At 43.1% G+C, this 20906-nt stretch overlaps 3 protein-coding genes across 4 annotated transcripts in view; 2 read left to right on the top strand and 1 right to left on the bottom strand.

Moving 5' to 3' along the window:
• The first annotated feature begins 93 nt into the window (after positions 1-93).
• Positions 94-3910, top strand: trim59 (tripartite motif containing 59). Its single transcript, XM_086080139.1, is given in 7 exon segments — positions 94-243; positions 985-1240; positions 1310-1531; positions 2780-2875; positions 2877-2990; positions 3140-3520; positions 3522-3910. Coding segments are annotated over 6 exon segments (1263 nt in total). The 5' UTR covers positions 94-243; position 985; the 3' UTR covers positions 3717-3910.
• A 358-nt stretch (positions 3911-4268) lies between these two features.
• On the bottom strand, positions 4269-20885 carry smc4 (structural maintenance of chromosomes 4). Its single transcript, XM_086080134.1, has 24 exons — positions 20552-20885; positions 19314-19522; positions 18516-18697; positions 17817-18008; positions 16582-16758; positions 14713-14877; positions 13346-13473; positions 13053-13193; positions 12635-12785; positions 11274-11438; positions 9998-10231; positions 9741-9926; positions 9085-9246; positions 8794-9019; positions 8634-8710; positions 8070-8222; positions 7857-7983; positions 7434-7623; positions 7216-7360; positions 6696-6869; positions 6432-6614; positions 4980-5212; positions 4722-4905; positions 4269-4642 (listed from the first exon to the last, which is right to left on the bottom strand). The coding sequence occupies exons 2-24, from the start codon at positions 19477-19479 to the stop codon at positions 4478-4480; spliced, it is 3906 nt and encodes a 1301-aa protein (XP_085936260.1). The 5' UTR covers positions 19480-19522; positions 20552-20885; the 3' UTR covers positions 4269-4477.
• ift80 (intraflagellar transport 80 homolog (Chlamydomonas)) overlaps positions 19962-20906 on the top strand; it is a 36959-nt gene continuing 36014 nt past the window's right edge. The window contains exon 1 of one of the 2 annotated variants that reach the window (XM_086080136.1): positions 19962-20101. The gene's annotated coding sequence lies outside the window, so the exon portion shown is untranslated. The remainder of the gene's footprint in view (positions 20102-20906) is intronic. The other variant, XM_086080138.1, reaches the window with a different exon arrangement.

A 20906-nucleotide genomic window follows, 5' to 3' on the forward strand; every position in this document is an offset into this window, starting at 1 on the left:
TTCCTGTGAACGGAAGTGAACTCCGTACTGACAACTACGTGCCTATCAAATGTCAAACAAGAACCGAATGATCCCCCCCCCCCCCCCCCCAACCCTTTATCTGCAAACTCCTACGCTAGAATTACAATAAATCGAGTCTTACGGAGAGAGTAGTGTCGAGTTCCTCTAAATTAAATGCAACGCGAAACTAACCGGAAACGGAAAGGAACTGTTGTTTGGGAGCAAGCACCGATTTGAGAGAAGGTACGTATGTAAAAAATAAGTGTTAAATTGGCCGCGGCAAAGTACAGGGTTAAACTGCGTAGGTGGAAAACGGATGTTACCTGAACACAAAATGCAACAAACTGTCGTAGAAACGTTTTACGAACGATGGTGAAACAACGTACCCGCCGAGTATCACACCTGTACGTCAATTAGCACCCACTGACTCCTCGGGTTGTGTGGCGTGAAACTTTCCTTTTAGGGTTTAATTTGTCGAAATAAAGCTGGGAATGACTCGAAACTACGGTTACGGTGCGATTATTTTATTCCATTATACAATGGGTACTTGTAATATCCTGCAAAATAGCGTAACTTGGGCATTTTGTCGTTTTAATAATGTTCACAAGATAGCCAGGGAGTGCATATGGTAAACTCGCAACTGGACGACAAAAAAAGAAAATATAGCGGACGCGTGATTAAAATTAACTGATACAACATAACTACCAACACTGAAAACAAGGAGACATTTTTCACAATCTACGAGTTTTCAGGTCTCTTCTTCATAACATGTCTCCCCAAATGTCGACATTTTAAAAATACCCAAAGGATAAATAATCACACAAGTAAACATCCTATTATCACACAATCGTTCATTTTATGTGCGGTTCTAATGCACCGAGTTTGGTTACCATGACAACCGCTGGTGGGATTGCAATGACAAGTTATACCTAATGTCGAAGCCACTGTCCCCCATCTTGTCGTCACCTCCCCTTCATTCTCCAGCATGGACAGCCTGGAGGAGGACCTGACGTGCTCCGTGTGCTACACGCTCTTCTCGGACCCGCGGGTGCTTCCATGCTCGCACACCTTCTGCCGGGGCTGCCTGGACAGCCTGCTCCACGCGTCGCACAACTATTCCATCTGGCGCCCACTGCGCCAGCCGCTCAAGTGCCCCAACTGCCGCGGCGTGGTGGAGCTGCCTGTGGCTGGCGTGGACGCGCTGCCCACCAACGTGTCCCTGCGAGCCATCATCGAGAAGGTAAGGAAGAACCATCCGTCAGTCACATCTTTCAGTACTTCTAATGGACGTGTCGTGCATGTGTCTTAGTACCAGCGGGACAGCGAGCCCAGACCCCCTTCATGTCCGGATCACCCGAGGCAGCCCCTCAACATGTACTGCGTCCAGGACCGCAAGCTAATTTGCGGCTTGTGTCTGACGGTGGGCCAGCACCAGGGCCACGCCATCGACGACCTGCAAGCGGCGTTCGCCAGAGAGAAGCAGACCCCTTCGCTCCTCTTGGCACGACTCTCTGAGAACAGATGGGCACAGGTAAACTTCATCCCGGTTCTTCGTCCTGTGTGTAAGCTTTTACGATGTGCGATTTGAGATTTTATACCATATCAACTTTATAGAAAAACTTCCACATAGCTATAGTTACTCGTGACTGCCACCTCAGGCCCAAAGCGTAACTGCAGCATCTGCGTCAGGCTCGTTGATGGTGCGCGTGCGAGCACGTGCACGATCTTAAAGCGACAGCCACAGTTAACAAACGAAGACATGACTTCAAATGAGGTCAGAAAAACTCCGCCCCTCCCCACCCCAGAGAAACTGTGGCGTGTGCAAGGTCCGCACACTCTACTATGAAGGGAATTTAAAAGCTGATCGGTGCAGTCGGAGTAAAATGGTCAGGGCTCTTCGTACTCATCTGGGCAGTGGTGAAGCGTGCATGATGTAGAAAAAGCTTTAACGTGACCTTTAAACGTAGTTATAGAAAAACGTTCATGTAATTATTATAGAAAAACATAAACAGTTATTTAAAAAGTTATGTAGTTTTAGAAAAAATTCATGTAACTATCGAAAAACGTTAACGTAATTATAGAAAAGAAGTTAACGTAGCTATAGAAAATTAACATATGTAAAAAAAAAAAAAATTAACAAAGGTATAGAAAAACTAAATTAGCTACAGAAAAAAACTTAAATGTAGTTATAGCATTTTTATGTACGTAGCTATAGAAAATTAACGTAAATATAGGAAAAAAAATAATGTAGCTAGCTATAGAAAATTAACATAATTATAGAAAAACTTTAACGTAATTATAGAAAAACTTTAACGTAATTATATATATATTTTTAAATGTGGCTAGCTATAGAAAATTAACATAATTATAGAAAAACTTTAACGTAATTATAGAAAAACTTCAACATAGTTATAAGAAAATGTAGTTAAAAACAAAACAAAACAGTTACAGAAAAGCTTTAGCGTAGTTTAACGTCGACTGGTTTGGTTCCAGCTCCCTATGAACAAAAATGTCTGTTATTTGTAACCCCTGTTGTGTGTGTGTGTGTGTGTGTGTGTGTGGTCTTGTTTTTGTTATATAGTAGGGCCAACATTTCGGGATTTCACAGAGTTGTGGGGCCCAGTTGACCTCAAAAGTCTTTTTGAGGGTCAAGACTTGGTTTTAGAGTTTAGGTCTGAATTGGGTTATGGTTGAGGTTAGGGGAAGGCACTAGGAAATGCATTATGTCAATGAGATGGTTCCACAAAGATAGTAAAACAATCCTGTGTGTGTGTGTTAGGTGTGCGAGCTGGGCGAGCAGCTGGAGCAAGAAAAGGACCACTGCGAGGCTGTGGTGAGGCAGGACCGACAGGAAGTCATTCAGTTTTTTCACACCGCTGGAGACGGCGCTGGCCCGGAAGAGACAAGCCTACCTGGAGGTTCTGGACAAAGCCTTAAGTGAGGTGTCGCGGACCTACGACCCGCTCATACACAGAGTCAAGGAGCTACAGGTGCGTACACCTCAAATTAGTTTGTCGTTTGGGGCTTCTTAATGTCGTATGCAAGACCGTAAACCGACAAATTTGGTGAACACCTGAGAGGACGGACGGACGGACGAATGGGGAAAAAGGCTGTGACGGTTGCTGTGGGTTTGGTCCAGGAAGAGCAACTGGACCTGGTCTCCTTGGCAACATCCGTGGAGGAGGAGGACTCGCCGCTGGTCTTCCTGGAGAAGGTTCACGTGTTCAGGGAGCGAGTGGACGACTTCACCGGCGCTAGTCTGCCGTCCGCCCTCAAGCTCTCGGTCACGCCACAAGCGGCCGACTACCTGCGTCGGCACTGGGCCGCCGTCACTCTCGACAGTCTGGACGAGGCGCCGGTGCCCAAGGTGTGCTGCTACATCCGGTGCGGTAACGTGCCGGCCGAGGCTCACGGCGGATCGGCGCCGGACTACTGCCGGCTGCGACCTCAATTCCTTTTGGCGTTGCTGTCAGTTTTGCTGGTGGCGTCGTCGTGCTGGCTCGCCGTCACTCACTTCAATCCAGACTTGGGGGGAGAGCTTTTGATGTTCGATCTGGGAGCGAGCAGAATTGGCGTACGCCGCGGCACATGGGCTCATCCTAAAATTGCGCAGTCACGTTTTCTCTATGGTAGAAATGTCGTGGCAACAGTTGACTACTTTCTTCACAAGTCTGGCACAGCTTGAGCGTGACCTCAGCCTTTTGTTTCCAAGCTGACGTCATTTTAAGGTAACAAAGAATGCTTTTGTGCTGTATTAGTAGCTTTAATACCCACGCGTATTACAGGTACACACTCGTTAATGCTTTTAATTTTTTTAAACAAATTATTTTTCCGTCCTTCCTGATAAAAGGCATGGAAACATTTGTAGCATAATGTGAACTTTTTGTTGGTCAATAAAGTGTTTACGTAGCTCAGCCGTCCGTTCATCTGTACTGCTACAGTACATAAATGATCCAACAAAAAAAGTTTTTTTGGTTGGTTGCGCAACAATACATGAGTGATTCGGTAAATGCATTTTTTCATTGAGATTGGAGACTATTTACAATCAAAATCCTAATTATGTTAATATTTTTTAAGATTTAATGCCAATCAAGGCCTTGTAGATTCATGAGTACCGTTTCAGACAATTATGGATTTGCGGGAACACTCCTATTTAAGTACATCATGGCTCACCCACAGGCAACATTTATCCTAATTAAAAAAAAAAAAAATCTCAGTAGAACCATTTATTAGAAAACTTAGATGTATCCATCTTTATTTAAAAGTGATTTTTAGGAGGGGGGGGGGGGGGGCAGCATAGTCTTTTAAAGGGGAAAATATTTTTGTTGGTTGTTTTATTGGTGTATGATTGCAGAACCCTCCTAAGTAAATTTCTGTGAAAGTTTGTTGCATAAAAATTGCTCCATTGTTGAGAAGGAGTCATATGTGCACACGCAGGACAACATATTTACAAAAGACGAGACGGGAAAGCGGCGCTCTAGGCGGTGACGGCGTCATATTCTCGGAACACGATGGTCTTGGGGTTGATCCCGACGCTCTTGGTGGTGTTGTGCGTCTTGTAGATGCCGATGAGGCGGTCGGCGATCTCGAACATGTTGTTCCTCAGCGAGATGATGATGAACTGAGCGTTTTTGGTTTGCTCCTGCGGGTCAACGAAAAAACGGACAGTCGCTGATGCTCGTAGGGCCATCGTTTAAAAACGCGCCTGGGCTCGTACTCACGTAGATGTAACAGGCCACGATGGAGACGTTCTTGAAATCGAGCGCTGCGTCGATCTCGTCCATGAAGTAGAGCGGCGTGGGCTTGTAGTGGTGCAGGGCGAACACCAGCGCCAGGGAGCTGAGGGTCTTCTCCCCTCCCGACAGGTTGAAGATCTTTTTCCAGCTCTTCTTTGGAGGACGCACGCTGCGCGGACACAAACGTGGAAGCGTCACGCAGGAGAAGTGCGCCGCCACCGCCGTAACGCAAACGGCACCCACCTGAACATGATTCCCTCGGAAAAGGGGTCCAGGCTGTCCACCAGCTCCAGCTCGGCGTCGCCCCCCAGAGTTAGCATTTGGTAGTTCTCCTTCAGCTTGTTGGTGATCATGTTGAAGCCGCTCATGAACTCGCTGAGGCGCTGCTTGCGGAGGTCCTCGTAGCCGCGCTTGAAATTGTCCCGCTCGGTGGTGACCTCGTCCAGCTGGGCCACGCGCTGCAGGTACTGCTCCTCCTGCGGCCACAAAATATCGTATCAAGCTGACAATACCGTTTCCAAAAATACTGTAAGTCTTCTTTTCTTTCATTTTGGTAGCTTGTGGATTTAATATTAGCGTTAGAGAGCGAGATAATGAACATCTTGACATGCGTCGAGAGTCCATCAGATAGTTTCAAAGGGATACTTGACTTATTTACCATTTTCAGCAATAAGTTAATATTTGGACTAGAAATAATTTGATAACGTCATCATTTTTCATGTATCTTTAAAAACACATTTTTCCTCTTGCTGTCGACTAAAAAATGACATCACAGTAGCTCAGAGCTCAGTTAACGACCAATCACGGCTCACCTGTTTTCTAGGTTTGGTCATGTGACGCGTTAGCAAACTTGAGCCATGATTGGTTGTTAACTGAGCCCTGAGCACACGCGATGTCATTTTCAGGCGACGGGCAAGTAGCAATACGTGTTTTTAAAAGGTATTTAAGTTATCACATTACACTTTAAAAACAGTTTGTTCAAATGTAACCCAATTATGGATCAAAAATGGACTGATACACTTTACGGGTAATTTGACCCAACTTTCTGGATTGTTTTATACAAAAAAAACAATTGTTCTACCCAAGTAAAGGATCTGACCAATATTTACGAGTTGTTTTACGCTAAAAAACCCATTTATTGACTCAAAGTTGGGTCAAATGGACCCACATAGAGGATCGGTCCATTTTTTTACCCATAATTGGGTTATTTTTGGTCCAACTGTTTTTAAGAGAATTATACACAAAATATCTTATTACTGCTAAATGAGTCAAGTATCCTTTTAACAGAGAGAATCTGATCACTTTTCAAAATAAAACGTTTTTTTGGCCCAAGGCGGAAGTACTCAAGTTTTTTTTAAATCACCCATTTTTGACAAAAAAAACCTCAGAACCTCAGCTTGTTATATTTTCTCTCTTTCTGTGACACATTGTCGTCGCTTTAACGTGGCAAACACTTTGATCAATCACAAGCTGCTTTGAACGGTCGAATTCCCAGTGATCTGTCACGTTCTTGAGCGTTTTGATACATGCTGATCTCAAAGACTCAATGCTGACATCTGCTGGCCATAGTTTAAAAAAAAACGTTCCTATCTTAATGATCATCCCAGAGCTGCTTAAGACATTTTTGCGGCCATTCCATTAAGTATATAAAAAAAAAAACAACAGTTGACAACAATTGCCGCCTCTGGCTCGTACCTTCTTCTGGTACTCGGCTATGGCGCCCAGATTGGGCTTCATCTGCGCACACTTGGTCTCCAAGGAGATAATCTTGTTGTTGATGACGTTGATGCCGGAGATGTCGTGCAGCTGCTCGGCCGTGAGGACGGGCAGCTCTTCGACCGGCATGCCCTCCACAGCGTGCAGGGTCAGCTTGGAGGCCTGGGCAGCGTCAGCAGCCGTCGTTAGCGTGTTACAGCGGGACGCGACCCACGGATAGCGGCCACGCTCGGCGGCGCCCACCTTCTCACGCCAGTGCTTGAGCTTGTTGGCGTGGTCGCCGACGACGGCCTCGATCTGCTCCACGCGCAGCCGCACGCCGAGCGACTCCTCCTGCAGGGCGTGTTCCTGCTGCTGCAGCACGGCGATCTCCTTGGTCACCGCCTGATACTGCGCCTGCACCTCGGCCTGCTCCGCCTGGACAAAGGGATTAAAATCCTGAGCCTGAACTTTATTCTAATCCAAATTGCAAATTTTTCCATGACAATGATGGAACTTGAGGGCGATCTCCTTGCCTACACTAACTTCACATCAGGAAAAAAATATATTTAAGTGTCCTAATAAGAGCAAAGATTAAATTGTGTAAATTCCTGTTTTATCACTTTTTCTAATCTATCCAGTCAGTAAATCAGGAAAATAAAAATTGCATATTAAGTTAAACCGCCGTTGGATGACTTTTCCAAATTGTTCATGGCCCGTGCCTCAATTTGAGCCAGAACCCCCCCCCCCCCCCCCCCCCCGCGCAAACAGGAAATGCTCTGACCGAGGCTTCTTCACCGGTTTTCATGATGTCGACCGCCTCCTCCTCCAGTCGCTTCTGCTGCTCCGTCAACGCCGCCAACGACTTCTCGTTGTCCTCCAGCTCGGCCTGCACGCGAGCCACGCCGTCCTCGCACTTCTTCAGGTTGCTGCGCGCACACGGCGGCGTGGTCAGCGTGACGTCAACGGCGGGGAGGTGGTCAGGCGGTCTCGAGCGCTCACCGGTCTGCCGTCTTGATGGCCACCTTGGCTTTGGTGACGGTGGAGGAGCATTTGTCGAGCGATTTGTTGATGTCGTCCAGCTTGTCCTGCTGAGCCTTCAGCTTGTGGCTGTTGATGTCCACGATCAGGTTGTGGAGTCTCTTCACCTCGTTTTCCACCTTCGCCGCTTTACTGGACGCTGCTTCGAAGTCTGGGATACAAAATCATCAGATCAGGTTTTTGTCAGATGCAGATCACAATTTATAATTACGGCAAATTAGGGCCCAACTGATATGGATATTTTTTGGGGTCGATAGTTGACAAAATAAATTATGATAACTAATTAATCAGACAATTTTTTTATTTTTATTTATGTAATATATAAAATGACTTCCTTTTTTATCCCTTAATGCTTACAACAGCATGAATGACAGAACATCTGACCTTTCTTGAAGGCCTCCAGACTCTTCTCCATCTGTTTCTGTTTGGTTTTGTCCGGGGCAGCAGCCAACACATTGGCCTCCAGTTCCTTCATCTGCACCTTGAGGTGGCTCTCCTGGTCAGCCAGACTCTGGAGGACATCAAGAGAGACGCTTGTTGGAGGCCGCAGCGCCCGCTTGCGTTCACGCGAGAGGATTTTTTTTTTTTGCAACGTACGCTCATGCTGTTGGCGTATTTTTCCAGCGTGTTTTTCATGTCGCGGAGCTGAGAGCGGAGACGCTGGACGTTCTCCTCGAGTTGCAGCTTCCTCTCCTGGCAGCCCTGCAGCTTTGTCACGTTCTCGTTCAGCTTGCTCTCCATGCGGTCCAGCTGCCGACACGCGCACTAATTTTAGACTTCTTTTTCAATCTGTCTCGAAGTTAATGGGCACGTTGCATTTGTGTGACGGGGTGGAGGGGACAAACAACAACAAAAAAAACAACCTCCGCTTCATTTCAGTTGATTGGTAGGATTTGTGTATACAGTTTATTTATTTTTAGATAGTGCGTTGATAAATTCAGTGTTTAAGAAGTGCAGTCCACATGTTTTTCAAACAATGGTTTTAATACACTACAATACCATATTTCTATTTTCTATGTGAAAAAAAACAGATACAAATGTATCGGGTTTTTTTTGTGTGCTGCCGGAACGAATTAGCAGCACTTCCATTAATTTCAATAGGGAACGATAATTTGATGAATGCATTGAGCAAGAATGATTGTTCAGAGATTTTGCACATACCTCCACCTGGGAGACCTCAGTGTTGAGGGAGGAGCCCATTCGGCCCTTCATTACTCTTCCTCCTCCGGTCATTGTTCCTGCCGGGACACATTTGAGCAGGACGAGTGCCATCAGGAACACGACAAGTTGAAGTTTGGGAGAGAAAGAGCAAGCCACCCACCGGCCATCTCGATGATCTGGCCCTTGAGGGTGACCACCCTCCAGCGCTTGTCTTTCTGGAAGGCCATCCTCGTGGCCTGCTCCATGTCCTGGGCCACCAGGGTGTCCCTCAGGGCGAAATAGAAGGCCGGCCGCACGCTGGTGTCGTTCACTCTCACCATGTCAAAGAGACGGGGGCTGTCCTCGGGGGTGCGGATGGGGCCCATGTTCTTTTCCCATACCTTCATCTGAGGACGGGGGAAGAAGGTCAGACCGAGGAGGTCAGCACGAGTAGAGTACTAAGCACGTTTACCTTGTCGAGACCAATGAAGGTGGCCACGCCGATGTTCTGCTCTTTGAGGAAGGTGACACATTTCTGAGCCGTGTCGATGGTGTCCACCAGGATGTGATCCAGAGCGCCGCAACTGGAGGAAATGGCCACGTCGTACTTCTCGTCGATGGCTCCCAGGTCGCCCTGCGTTGCAATCACAATCAATGTCTGCACAACGGAACATCTGGAAACAAGTACAGCATCAGCAAAGTGCTTGCGGCTCCAAAAACAGGCTCATTGAAGACTCCATTTGTTCTTAGGCGTCAACATGATTATGGACGGTTGTCTGTCTATAAGCTGTGTGATTAACTGGAGACCAGTCCAGGGTGTATCCAGCTGAGGAAGTCCACAGCTCAGCCGCCACCCTAATGAGGACAAGTTCTAAAGAAAAACAAATGGCTGGATACATAAAACAAAGCTGTTTATTGTGTCTGTTGTAGCCTTTTTATGACCTTTGAATGGTGGCTTAAAGGATTACATGTAATTTTCAAGGATAATTAGGGCCTTCATTTTGAAACTTCTCATTTAAGACTTTTTAAGGATCCGCAGACACCCTATCAATGCTGAAACATCATTGAGTGTTCATGGAGGGCACTCGAGTACCTCACAGGAGTTGCAGGTACGGTATTTCTCCTTACCAGTCTTCCGAGGATGCCGGGAATTCTGCCACTCCTCTTCTGCTGCATGAGAGCATCCAGGACCTTCCCCCGACTGCGGTTGGACGACAGGGAGCTCTTGGCCTCGTCCACTTTCTGCCTCATTTCCCTCACGGTATGACGGGTCTCATTATCCATCTTTGTCAGCTGCTCCAGCTCGTCCTCGTCCTGCAGAGAAAATGGAATGACCTCCTGTCCCTCCATTAAAAGTAACGCAAACGCTGTAACGGTCGTTTCACCTTCTTGAGTTCTTTCTCCCTCTGTGGAATGTTGACTCCCAGTTCCTTAATAGCGGCGCGGCGCTCCCGCAGCGTGTCCGACGTGGTCTGGAGGGTGTGCTTGGCAGAGTTGAGCTGCGTCACGGCCGTGTTGTGGCGGCTCAGGTAGATGTCGAGCTCCGACTGCGCCAGGTCCATACGAGAGCGCGTCTCGTTCACGGCCTTGCTCAGCTCCATCAGCGCCTTCTCTTTGGTCTGACAAGAAAAAGCACAAATGCGAGGTTCAAGATGTTGGTAAAATGTGAAGCGATTTTCATAAAAGGACCTGCTACGGTCCCACGCTATATTGCGTCCGTTGTTCGCATCCTTGCCATGGCATAAAGTTCTAACCTTTTTTTTTTTTTTCAGTATACAACCAAGTCTCATCACTTTACATTATGTTAGCATTTAGCTAGTAGGCTTTCGTTCAACAAAATGATGTTTGGTTGAACATTTGAATTTAAATGAGTGCTGTCAAAGTTAAAGCGTTAAAAATATCGCATTAATCATGTATTATTGCACTATTAATTCTGAGCGCAGATGATCCTTTACCTTGAAAGCGGGTTGGTTACGTTAAAGGTTGCACAGGTTGTGTTTGAGCAATAAAAATAACTACATGCATTAAAGTAAAGCATTTAATAAATGTTTGTGTACGACATTCAGAGTATTTGTTCATGTCAAACTATTGGGGTCATTAAAAAAAAATAAAAAATGTTTGCAAGTAATGAACTGATTAGAAAAAGATGAGAATGAGAACGTGCGGTGGATGAAAAAATGTTGAAGACGTCCTCATAACATTAAATGTCGAAAGAATTAACATAACAGGTGCTCTTCCAATTTGGCTGTCAAAAATTGGTGATAAAAAGCCTTTTTAATTATGCCTTTAATCGTGATTAATCAAAATTCTAAAATGTGATTAATCTGATTAAAAAAAAAAATCGCTTGACAGCTCTAATTTAAATATAACATGCTTAATTGTTTTTGGTCTTGTGTCAGTTTTAGAGTAAACTCCACTGAGAGTAACAAACAGCTTGATGCAAGCGCGCTTATATTTGGAGAGTGAGAACAGATACTAAAGGAAGGAGTCATTTAAAAAGCGTTTTTTTAACAAGTCTAAATGTCTTAAAAGCGTGCAGGAGGCGTATACATTTTTTTTAATGGTCTCTCTATATGACAAATTTCAACTTATAGCGTGTGGATCTCGAACGCATGTCCCGCAATAAACAGGCTAAAAAAAAAAATCACTTCATTTCCATACCTCTTTGTCCTGTTGCAATCCGCTGGTCTCTTCTTTGAGACTCTCCATCACCTCCTTGAGTTTCTCCTCCTCTTTCCCCTTTTGCTTCTCCAGCTCTTCCTTTTGAGCGGTCGCCTCTAAGATGGCCTTTTCACTGCTGGCAGGTACACCGCGCACCTCTTCCAGCTAAAAGGGGGCCAAACACAACACAAATTCATCTTCTATTGACAGGAGAGGATAAAAAATAAGAAAGCAGAGAAAGCAAATTAGGAGACAAAGGATGCGGATTAAATGCCGAGTGGCTGCTATGAAGGCACGATTTCTGGTTGAGAGTGGCACTGCGAGTGGGGGTGTGTTGTGCATGGGGGGTTAACAGCGGGTGAAATGTGAACGTGGCTGTCGGGAGTGTAACACAAGCCAGGCCATAGTTGACTTGCGTGCCAGCAGAACACTGCTCCCCTGAGGGGGGGGGGGGGTCTGCCTGCCTGCCTGCCCTTACACCCCTCAAATCAACACATCTCCGCAGCACTGCCACCATATGTGTGCAGTACATATGTATACAATGTGACACTTATCTGAATTGTTTGTTAGTCAGTGTTCAAGTGTGTGTGTGTGTGCGTCTCCATGACGCCGGGGACATGAATCCACTTGTCTGGCACTTCACAGCCCCCTAGTGGATACTTTAGGTGAGCTACTTTCTTGCTGCCTTTAAAATGTGATTTACAGCGTGAAACGTTTTTATGTTGTTTATACAAGAACTCTGCAGTTTGCCGACTGTAAGAAAAAAAAATGACGACGAATTAAAGCAGGCTCTCAGCATATAGATGTTACATTTTTATGGACCGGGGATGTTTAACAGGAGTCATGTAGCAATTAATTTACACTAAGGGGCCCTTATTTTTTATTTTTTTGTATTACTGTATGTGAAGCATGACTTTGCATTTTCACAAAATGGACCTTTTTTCTTTTTAAGAATATAAAATGTGTTAAATTAGACAAAAGTAATTATGCTTCTTTTTTTTTTTTTAAGGCATTTGTAAAGAGGATACTAGGACATGCAATTATAGTTCAATTCTGTATTTTTCTCTTACACATGTGTATTTAATTAATTTATTAATTAATTTAATAATTACAATAATTTAAGTTCCTGTTAGCAGGAAATTGTCTGAGTGCCCTTAGTGCTTGCTAGCCAGAGGACAAAAAAATAAATAAATAATAAAAGCACCGCAAGGCAGCTTGACCCGTAGTGCAAATTTGTGTCTTTTGTTGGGTTTCTACAGTAAAGTTGCTGACTTGCCGTGGATAAGAATACTCACGGTTAATAACATGAATCACTCAAGCGCTGAACGAATGAAAACAATTTAAAAAAGGTGTACACACACCTTTCCTTTATCCTTCTGCAGCTGCTTCTGCAACTGCTTGTTCTTGCTTTTAGAGTGTTTGATCTTTTCACGCACTTCAACGTCCTGCAAGTCCAGCTGGGTGAACTTCTGCTTCTGGGTCTCGATGTACTTGTCGATCTTGTTCTGTTTCCTGGCGGGGGGAACATTGTTTCAACTGGGGGAAAAACGCCAGTATTTTGTACCTCTCCCCCCCCACACAAAAAACTTTAGAAGAAATTGTCAATAGAACAACTGTGTAGATAGCGGTAACACCAAATATTTCCAGATTTTACTGTCACGTACCGGTAGATTGAAATTCTACAGAAATGGAAGTGCAATAAGATAATAAGACGAAAATTGGAGAGAGAGAGAAATACAAACGTTGATAAAAGAGCAACAAAGAAGCAAAAGGTCTTACTTCTCCACATCTTTGCGCTTTTGATTCATTTTCTCCATCTCATCCGCAATCTTAGCAGTTTTCTCTGTGAGTTCCTTGGTGTCGTCTAAGATTTTCTGCTTTTCCTGCTCTTCATCCATCACACGCTTTTGCAGATCATGACTAATGAACAGCAACAGACATCAGGCGGACAATAATAGCACCAAGACGCTACGTCAGATGATCAGATATTTGTACTTTTCTTTTGCTGGATCAAATGCAATTTGTTTGACTTTGCACAGCGGCCCAAACACATTAAATGCGGATGTACTTACATTTTATATTGGTAGAGGCGACTCTTGTGCTTGAAGATGTCATTTTCCAAAGTGAGAAACTCCACAGCTTTGTTCTTTTCTCCTGCAAGAGCATTCTTATCTTTCTCCACGAGCTTGACTCGGTTGAGCTAAGGGAGCAAACACGAACACTTATTATCAAGCCACGGATCACGTGGATTAGCAGCATATTTACAAAATAATACAGCGGAACTGGTAAGAGTTGAACACAATCCGTTCCCCAACAGGAAATACTGTATTGTAACATCAACTAATTCAGGATAAAAGTGTCACATTTATAAAATTGTGTTAACTGTACAGATGCTTTTGAATATATATTTTTTAACTGCCCTACAAGTATACCAAGTTAGCCACTTTATAAAAAACTTAAGTTTAACCTAGTGGCATTATTGCCAGAATTAATAACAATGAACAAATGTGTTTTTTATACAACTGATTAGGGGGGTGAATTGCCGAGTACCTGCCGATTCGTATCACGATTCGTTACCGATTAATCCCGATACGAATCTATAAATTGATTGAGATTTTTTTTAAACTCAAATTTAGAAAATACTAATCAGTTAACTTGTATATGTACACTGTAAGATTTGTATGAAAATGTATTTATTCATCTGAAAATTCAGGCTTATAACTGAGCCACTGCATTTAACAAACAGGTTGCAGTCTGTTTCATGTTTGAACAGCGCTGAAATAAAATATTAAGGCTTAATGTTCCATTAATATAACATTCTTCCATGCTTAATGTGTGAATCCTAACCCTAAGTTTTAGTTTAATTGAATATTCCCATAAAAAAATATATATGTTTAAAACTCGATGTGGCCGCATATCTAATCAATTCGAGAATTGCGCGCTATATTATCGCCGAATCTATTTTTTCTAACAGCCCATACAACTGATATCTAATTAATTGTATTGCTCATATTGTACTGAGCAGGCAGACCCTTTCCTCTCACAGTAAGTTGCATTTCTGCTTCTAAAGTTATCATTACAATTGCAAACGATATCATGTGATCGATGTAACCTGTAATAATGTGTCCGAAAGGAAAAAAAAGGAATACAACAAAACACACAATTGTACTCTTTCCCTTTACTGGTATCCTCTGTAGTGGCACAAAAAAAAAAAAAAAAATTCTTCTAAATTCCAAAACAAACTTTTGGGGCATTTGACTTGTGTTTGTGTCTTATTATGCTGGCATCACAATAACTGAAGTAAAAATAATATTAATAATAATAATAAAGACACACACACACACACACACACACACACACACACACACACACACACACACATTAATTTCAATGTGAAACTAGAAAAAGTCAGTACACAGGAAAAATGAGGATAAATCACCTTTTCCCCTCTCTGTTCATTCAGCATTTCAATTCTGCGGGCGAGGGTTTGGATGGGCTCCTTGAGGCGACAAGATCCGATAATGTCCTCCAGGAACTCCAGCATTCCCTCGTCATGCTCTGTCTGACCTTTGGGCTTCATCATGGCAATTTGCTCCACCTCGCCCTGACCCCCAGCAAAGAAATCACATATCTGAGAATCACTAATACAATTACATAAAATAGAAAAAAATATATATATATATTGTTTGAAATTATTTAGTATTACTTAGTCACACACAAAATGCGTATTTATACAATTATGCACATGGGACAAAATATATTTTCCCCCATTTAGTGTGAGTAAGAAAAAATTATTGTGGCTAAATAAAATCTTAATTGTTGTTCATTTTAAAAGAAACTAATGAAAAAATCGAATCAACAAAATGTTCGATGTGAAACAAAGGTCTTATCAAATCATGTGTAAATTAATTCTAGCCTCTTTAAGCTCCCGAACCGTGTGCGGGTCTTTTTTTCTTTAAGTCTAGGAAGATGCCTGATTACAAGTTAAATTATATTCATTTGATAAATGACATCTTTGGATAAGATCCCTTTCGAACTAAACACCAATTCAGTCTTGATGATGTAAAAACTCCAATGGCTCTCTTTGTGTGTAAGGGAGGGGGGGGGGGCAGCTCACATATTACTTTTATGTATAAAAATAAATGAGAAGCCAGCAGAAGAGAAAAAATCCCCCATGTCATCCTACTCTGACCAGTTCACTAAATAGACAGCTTCCCCTTAGCCAGAGGCCTGGAAAAGTGACCTTGGAGAACAAGCCTAATCCTCTTCCCATAGCCATGCAGCCGTGTCACAGACAGAGCTGAAAATCTAACGTCCAAGGACAGCAAGAGTCCTCATGAACACACACACATGCGCACGCACCCCCCCCCCCCCCCACACACACACACACACACGCACGCACACACAGGGGGAAAGACACTTGTAAGCAACCAGCAAACCACAAAAGGCACAGCGGAGGGTAAAAAAGTGAATGTTCACCAGAAACTAGCGCGCCGTGTAAAAACAATTAGAATTCCCGCAAAGACACATTGAAATCGGCCATTTGGTGTTACTCTGACACGAGCCATCACCCCGTGAGCCTCGAGTTAATCAGTAATAATTCTGCTTGGGACACACGTAACACAATCACAGCAGCAGAAGTGTGATCGGAAAAACGGCTTCAAACTCAGTTCAGCTATGCAACGATTTTGAAAACTAAAATAAATAAAAATGTGTGTGTGTGTGGGGGGGGGGGGGTTAAGGCAAGACATACAGTCCATTAGAATTACACTGACAGAAATTCAAGTGAAAATTGACTGTAAGTGATGATGGAGGGTGTTTGATCCAGCCACACTGAAGCAGCACTGCTAATACTGGGGTTCATCTATCACGCCAATATTTACGTGCTGCTAAAGTGTGACAGGTACAGGACGAGTAATCGGACTGCCCCCCTCCTCCCCCCTTTAATTCATTCAGTCAAACTCCTCCCCACAGGACAAAACAAAAAGGGTTCATCAAATCCTCGTATGGATACAAAAAAAAAATGCATTTCCTTAAAATTCTAAAGCAGCAAATAATGGTTTGCACTTTATGCATACTGTATCAAACCATGATGCGCTGCTATAGCACTCTAAGGGCTGTCGGAGGGCACCTTTTCTCTGGGATAGCAACAGGTCCATTCCACATACAAAAATAGCAGTGAAACATTTCACTGCATGAACTGTACAAGCAAAAAAAAAATCCCACACACACACAATGCAATATTACAGCCATGATTAAAAAAAAAAAAAAAATCAGGATTACAACAGGGAACTAAATGACAGGTTACCTGCAGGATGAGAAATCTATTGTGGTCCAAGTCGATGCCATGGCTTCGGAGCAAAGTGCCCACTTCTTTGAATGTGGCCTTTTTGCCATTGATATAGTAGGCTGAGGAATTGTCTTTGTTGGCGCTCCTGGAAACATAGAACTTGCTGTTGGGGATGACTTCGTAGTCATCTCCTTCCTGACTCAGAGTGGGAGGGGGGAGGGGCGAGGGGGCGGAAGACACACAGGCAGTTTAGGGCACAACAGCTCAGGAGAGAATCAAGACAGCTCCACACATCAACTCAAACTCATTCTTATGAGCGTGAAAAATACCGAAAAATGTTTCGATGGATTCTCTTACACTAAAAGCCACTGACAAAAGTTGTGGGCACAATGCTCGGGTCAGAGCGACAGCAGCTTGACTGAAGTGTAATTAATTTAAAACCCACTAACACAACATTTGCTAGAAAATATATCGAAAACATTACTTCCCCCACCCTAAAAAAAAAAAAAGTTGAAATGATGATCATTTTAAAATTATTCTACTTATAAAGTTCATTTTGGAGCAAAGAGAGTGTTGTTGTGTACACCACATAAAAAGAAGAAGAAAAACACAGAAAGAGGAAATGATCAGATGAGCAATTTAAAGCATGAATCCATAAAACAATAATTATTACATAGTAAATTAATCTTATTTTACTTTAATGTGAGAACAGATAACTGAGAAATGTTCTCCAAGCAAAAAGTTAAAAAACTAAAATACACCCCTTTGTAGAAGACTAAATATTACACCAAATATTACAAATGAGCTCATTCTTGAAATGACTTTCCATTTTTAAGCCTTGTGAGAAAAACAATTTGTTTTATTATTGAAACAGATACCTGGGTGATATTTACCAATGCCAACAATTAAACACTAGCCTAAAAAACAACAACAGGGTAAGTTCTTGGTTTTTTTTTTAATAATAGGAATGCTCTAGCACCATATGAATGGTGTGTGACTGTGTGTGGGTGTTATATGTCACTTCCCTGACTGATAATGTGTCCATGTTCAGTCATTTATGTACTAAGACTTTGACAATATTAATTCTAAGAAACGGGCTACAAGAAATTACTTCCTTTTTTTTTTTTAAAGAAAAAAAAAAGTAAACATATTTAAAACCAATTGGCCCCTCTTGGTCTCCATATTGTTAAATGTTGTAAAGGATAGTGAGTGTATTGTGACAGCAGCATAAGGATATCTGAATTTATTTATACCTTATCAATAATCTTTTGAAAATGCACCTCCACAGTACAGCTTTGCACATTTTTGTGCTGATCAGAACTGTGGATAAGCACCGACAGCTTTTTCGATCGGATCTTTTGTGCTCTGTATCCAAACACAAATAGCATGGAGTCGATCACATTGGACTTGCCACTTCCATTCGGACCAATGATGCAGGAAAAGCGCTGCGGGACAGGAAAGGGTTAAAAATAAATGCAGAAAAATTATTCACATAAAATATAGGGCACTATAAATGTCAAAACTGTTTTTGTAAATACATTTGCACAGTCCACACTACATGATGAGCATGAGTGTGTATTGTGTGTGAGTGGGTGTAGTCAGAATCCCCCCCCCCCTTACGTGTATTTGTAAAATCAGGTGAAAACGTGGGGAAAACAATTTGTGAAAATTCACACAAGCCAGAATAACTTATAAGATGCACAATCCAAATGAAAAAGCCACATTTTTCACGTTTCCCCCAGTTAAAAAAAATGTTTAAGAAATTACACAGCAAAAATGATGATGCAAAACATCATGTGTAACTCTTCTGAGTCTAACATTACACATGTTAACATTTACATGACAAAAGACACTCACAACGACTCCAAATGTCAACACAAGGTTCAAAACAAAACAGAATGTGTCATGCGGGGCTCAATTTGACATGTGCTTCTGTGCTTTTTAGGTCGTACCTTCTCAAAGGGCCCCAGAATCTGCTCGCCTGCATACGACTTGAAGTTGCGATTGACTAAATGCGTTATCATGAGGCGAGGAGCGCCTGGCTCATTGGTCATGGCTGGGGGCGGGGGTGGAGGGATGCTACCGAGTATCTCCTCCAAAGGGCGACTATCAACCGCCTCGGCAGCAGACGGATCTGTGGCACAAAAAAAAAAAAAAAAAAGTACAACTTTTATTCCCCCCACCCTGCAACTGTGTGCGCGAGGGAGCGCGTTCAGGTGGGGGAGGGGTGGAGGAGGACCAAAAAACAAACAAAAGTTATAGAGACTACAAGGCTCTCTTAGCTTTGTTTTTCTTTTTTCCTGTTCGTGACAGAGTGGCTCAAAATAGGGAGGGGGGGTGGATTTGGGGGGGGGGGGGGGTCAAACTCTTGTTTTGTTTCCAACACCGCAAAGCCCCCCAACGACCTGCCCAAACAAGCTACGAGTGTCGCATCCACAAACAAACTACAATCACATTATTGACAGAATAACAAACAAACGTCCCCCCGCGTTATCTGCTACCAAGTGATAAGAATAATATTAACAAATTTACTAATCAACCTGGCGCACCTCTCGCCGCCTCAAATGAGCATTAATTGATTACCGGCGCACCAAAATGGACAAATGCAGTCATTCTTAAAACTACGGTATGGAGTAGGGGGGAAAAAATATGACGCTTCACAAAATAAGCCATCGAGTGATCACAACTTGTTTCGGGATTGAGACACGCATACACACAAGCAGAAAAAAAAGCAAGCCTTTGTTACTTGCCAGTTGTCGGTGGCGGTGGTGCCTCATCTCCTTGGCCATTGGAGCGGTTTCCTCGGGGGGTTACGTCCAGATCGTCCTCGGAGTCATCTCGAGGCTGCGACCCCTTTCCTCCTGCTGACTTGGAGGCGGCGGCCGCGGTGGAGCTCTTTGCACTTTTAGATGGCATGATTTGAAGTCTGGGGGAGGGGGTGGGGAGGGGTGGGGGGTCACTGGTTTAAAAAAAAAAAAAGAAAAAAAAGGGAAAGAGGCATATCGGTGAGTGGGGTTGGAGCCTGTCAATCTCCCTTTTTTTGTGATGGCCAACATTCACTTGGGACATTTTTTTCCCCAACCTGTTTGTAAAAGTAGTTCACTTGGGATAAATTAGTTAATACATTCGCCATACTAACACTTTTAATTGCCTGCTCCTGTGGCTTAACAGTGAAAACTACAGTGAATACTCGACGTACATTTTCTTACGAAAATTTTTGCTGCAAGTATGTCTGAGCTGCGAGTTACTTTTTTTAACAGTTTGTTTCTGAACACATACACAAACTGGCAAAACTCCCCCAAAAATTATTGGCGCGGAGACGACCCACTTACCAGGCTTTGCAGTGTAAAATGCAAATTTAAACCAATAGTAACGTAATTGTCTTTAATTCACGCAAAGTTGTTAAATAAGCAACATCATCAACAGCGATTTGACCCTTCCTGGAAACTACGAACAAATCGAATATCTGAGGATGCGTTTTTTTTTATTTGTTTTTTGCCACGTAACTACTTTATTTTCACGTCGCTACATTTTACTGGTTAGTGCCTCGGTGAATGTATAGTTAGCTACGCGGCTAACGTTGAGCGAGCTAACAAACGACGTGGAAAGCTTGTTATTGACCGCGAGTTATTTTTATTTATTTTTTTTGCTGTGAGTTACTTACAAGTTGACTTAAAAAAAGAGTTACATTTTGAATTTAATCGTTTATTTCGCTAAAAGATTCGACGTATTGCGTATGCCAAGAGGGAAACTGCCGTGTTGCTTTTAAGATGATGAGTTTGTAAACGTAAAAAAAAAAAAAATGCTATGTGAGCATTACAGCGTCGGGGTACAAAAGTAGTCTTGGTTAACATTACGCATTTGCACTTTCGATAATAATTCGTAAAAGTGTTGTCGGGTGGAAAAAAATCAATTTTTGAATTGACGCATTTCAGCAAATAGACGGAACCCGGCCACCAAGTTATTTTTCGCGGGCTTCTTCGTGTACCTTCCGCAAAATCTTTATCAAAAGTCGCTTCCACGGTCCAAATGTTGCTTGGGAAAAATAGAGGCGAATTCAAAATTGGGGGAAAATAATCCAGAAAATTCAGCTCCGTGACATGTCGAGCGGCTCGTCGACTTGGAGAAGTGCAACTTGTAAATGGCGCCTAAACTGAGCTGTCGAACCACATTCGTTACAAACTGACGCAAGGCACCATGGACCGTTCAAAGGGCAAAGAAAAAAAATTCAAAAAAGGGGACGAAGCCAACTCTGCCTTGCACTCCCTCCGCAAATCAGAAGCATTTGTCCACAAAGCTCGAAACGCCACCACAGTTTAATCCTACAACTTTATATTGACGTC

The sequence above is a fragment of the Leptonotus elevatus genome, chromosome 7, assembly GCF_054856555.1.
Source record: "Leptonotus elevatus isolate MCC_2025b chromosome 7, RoL_Lele_1.0, whole genome shotgun sequence".
Lineage (NCBI taxonomy): Eukaryota > Metazoa > Chordata > Actinopteri > Syngnathiformes > Syngnathidae > Leptonotus > Leptonotus elevatus.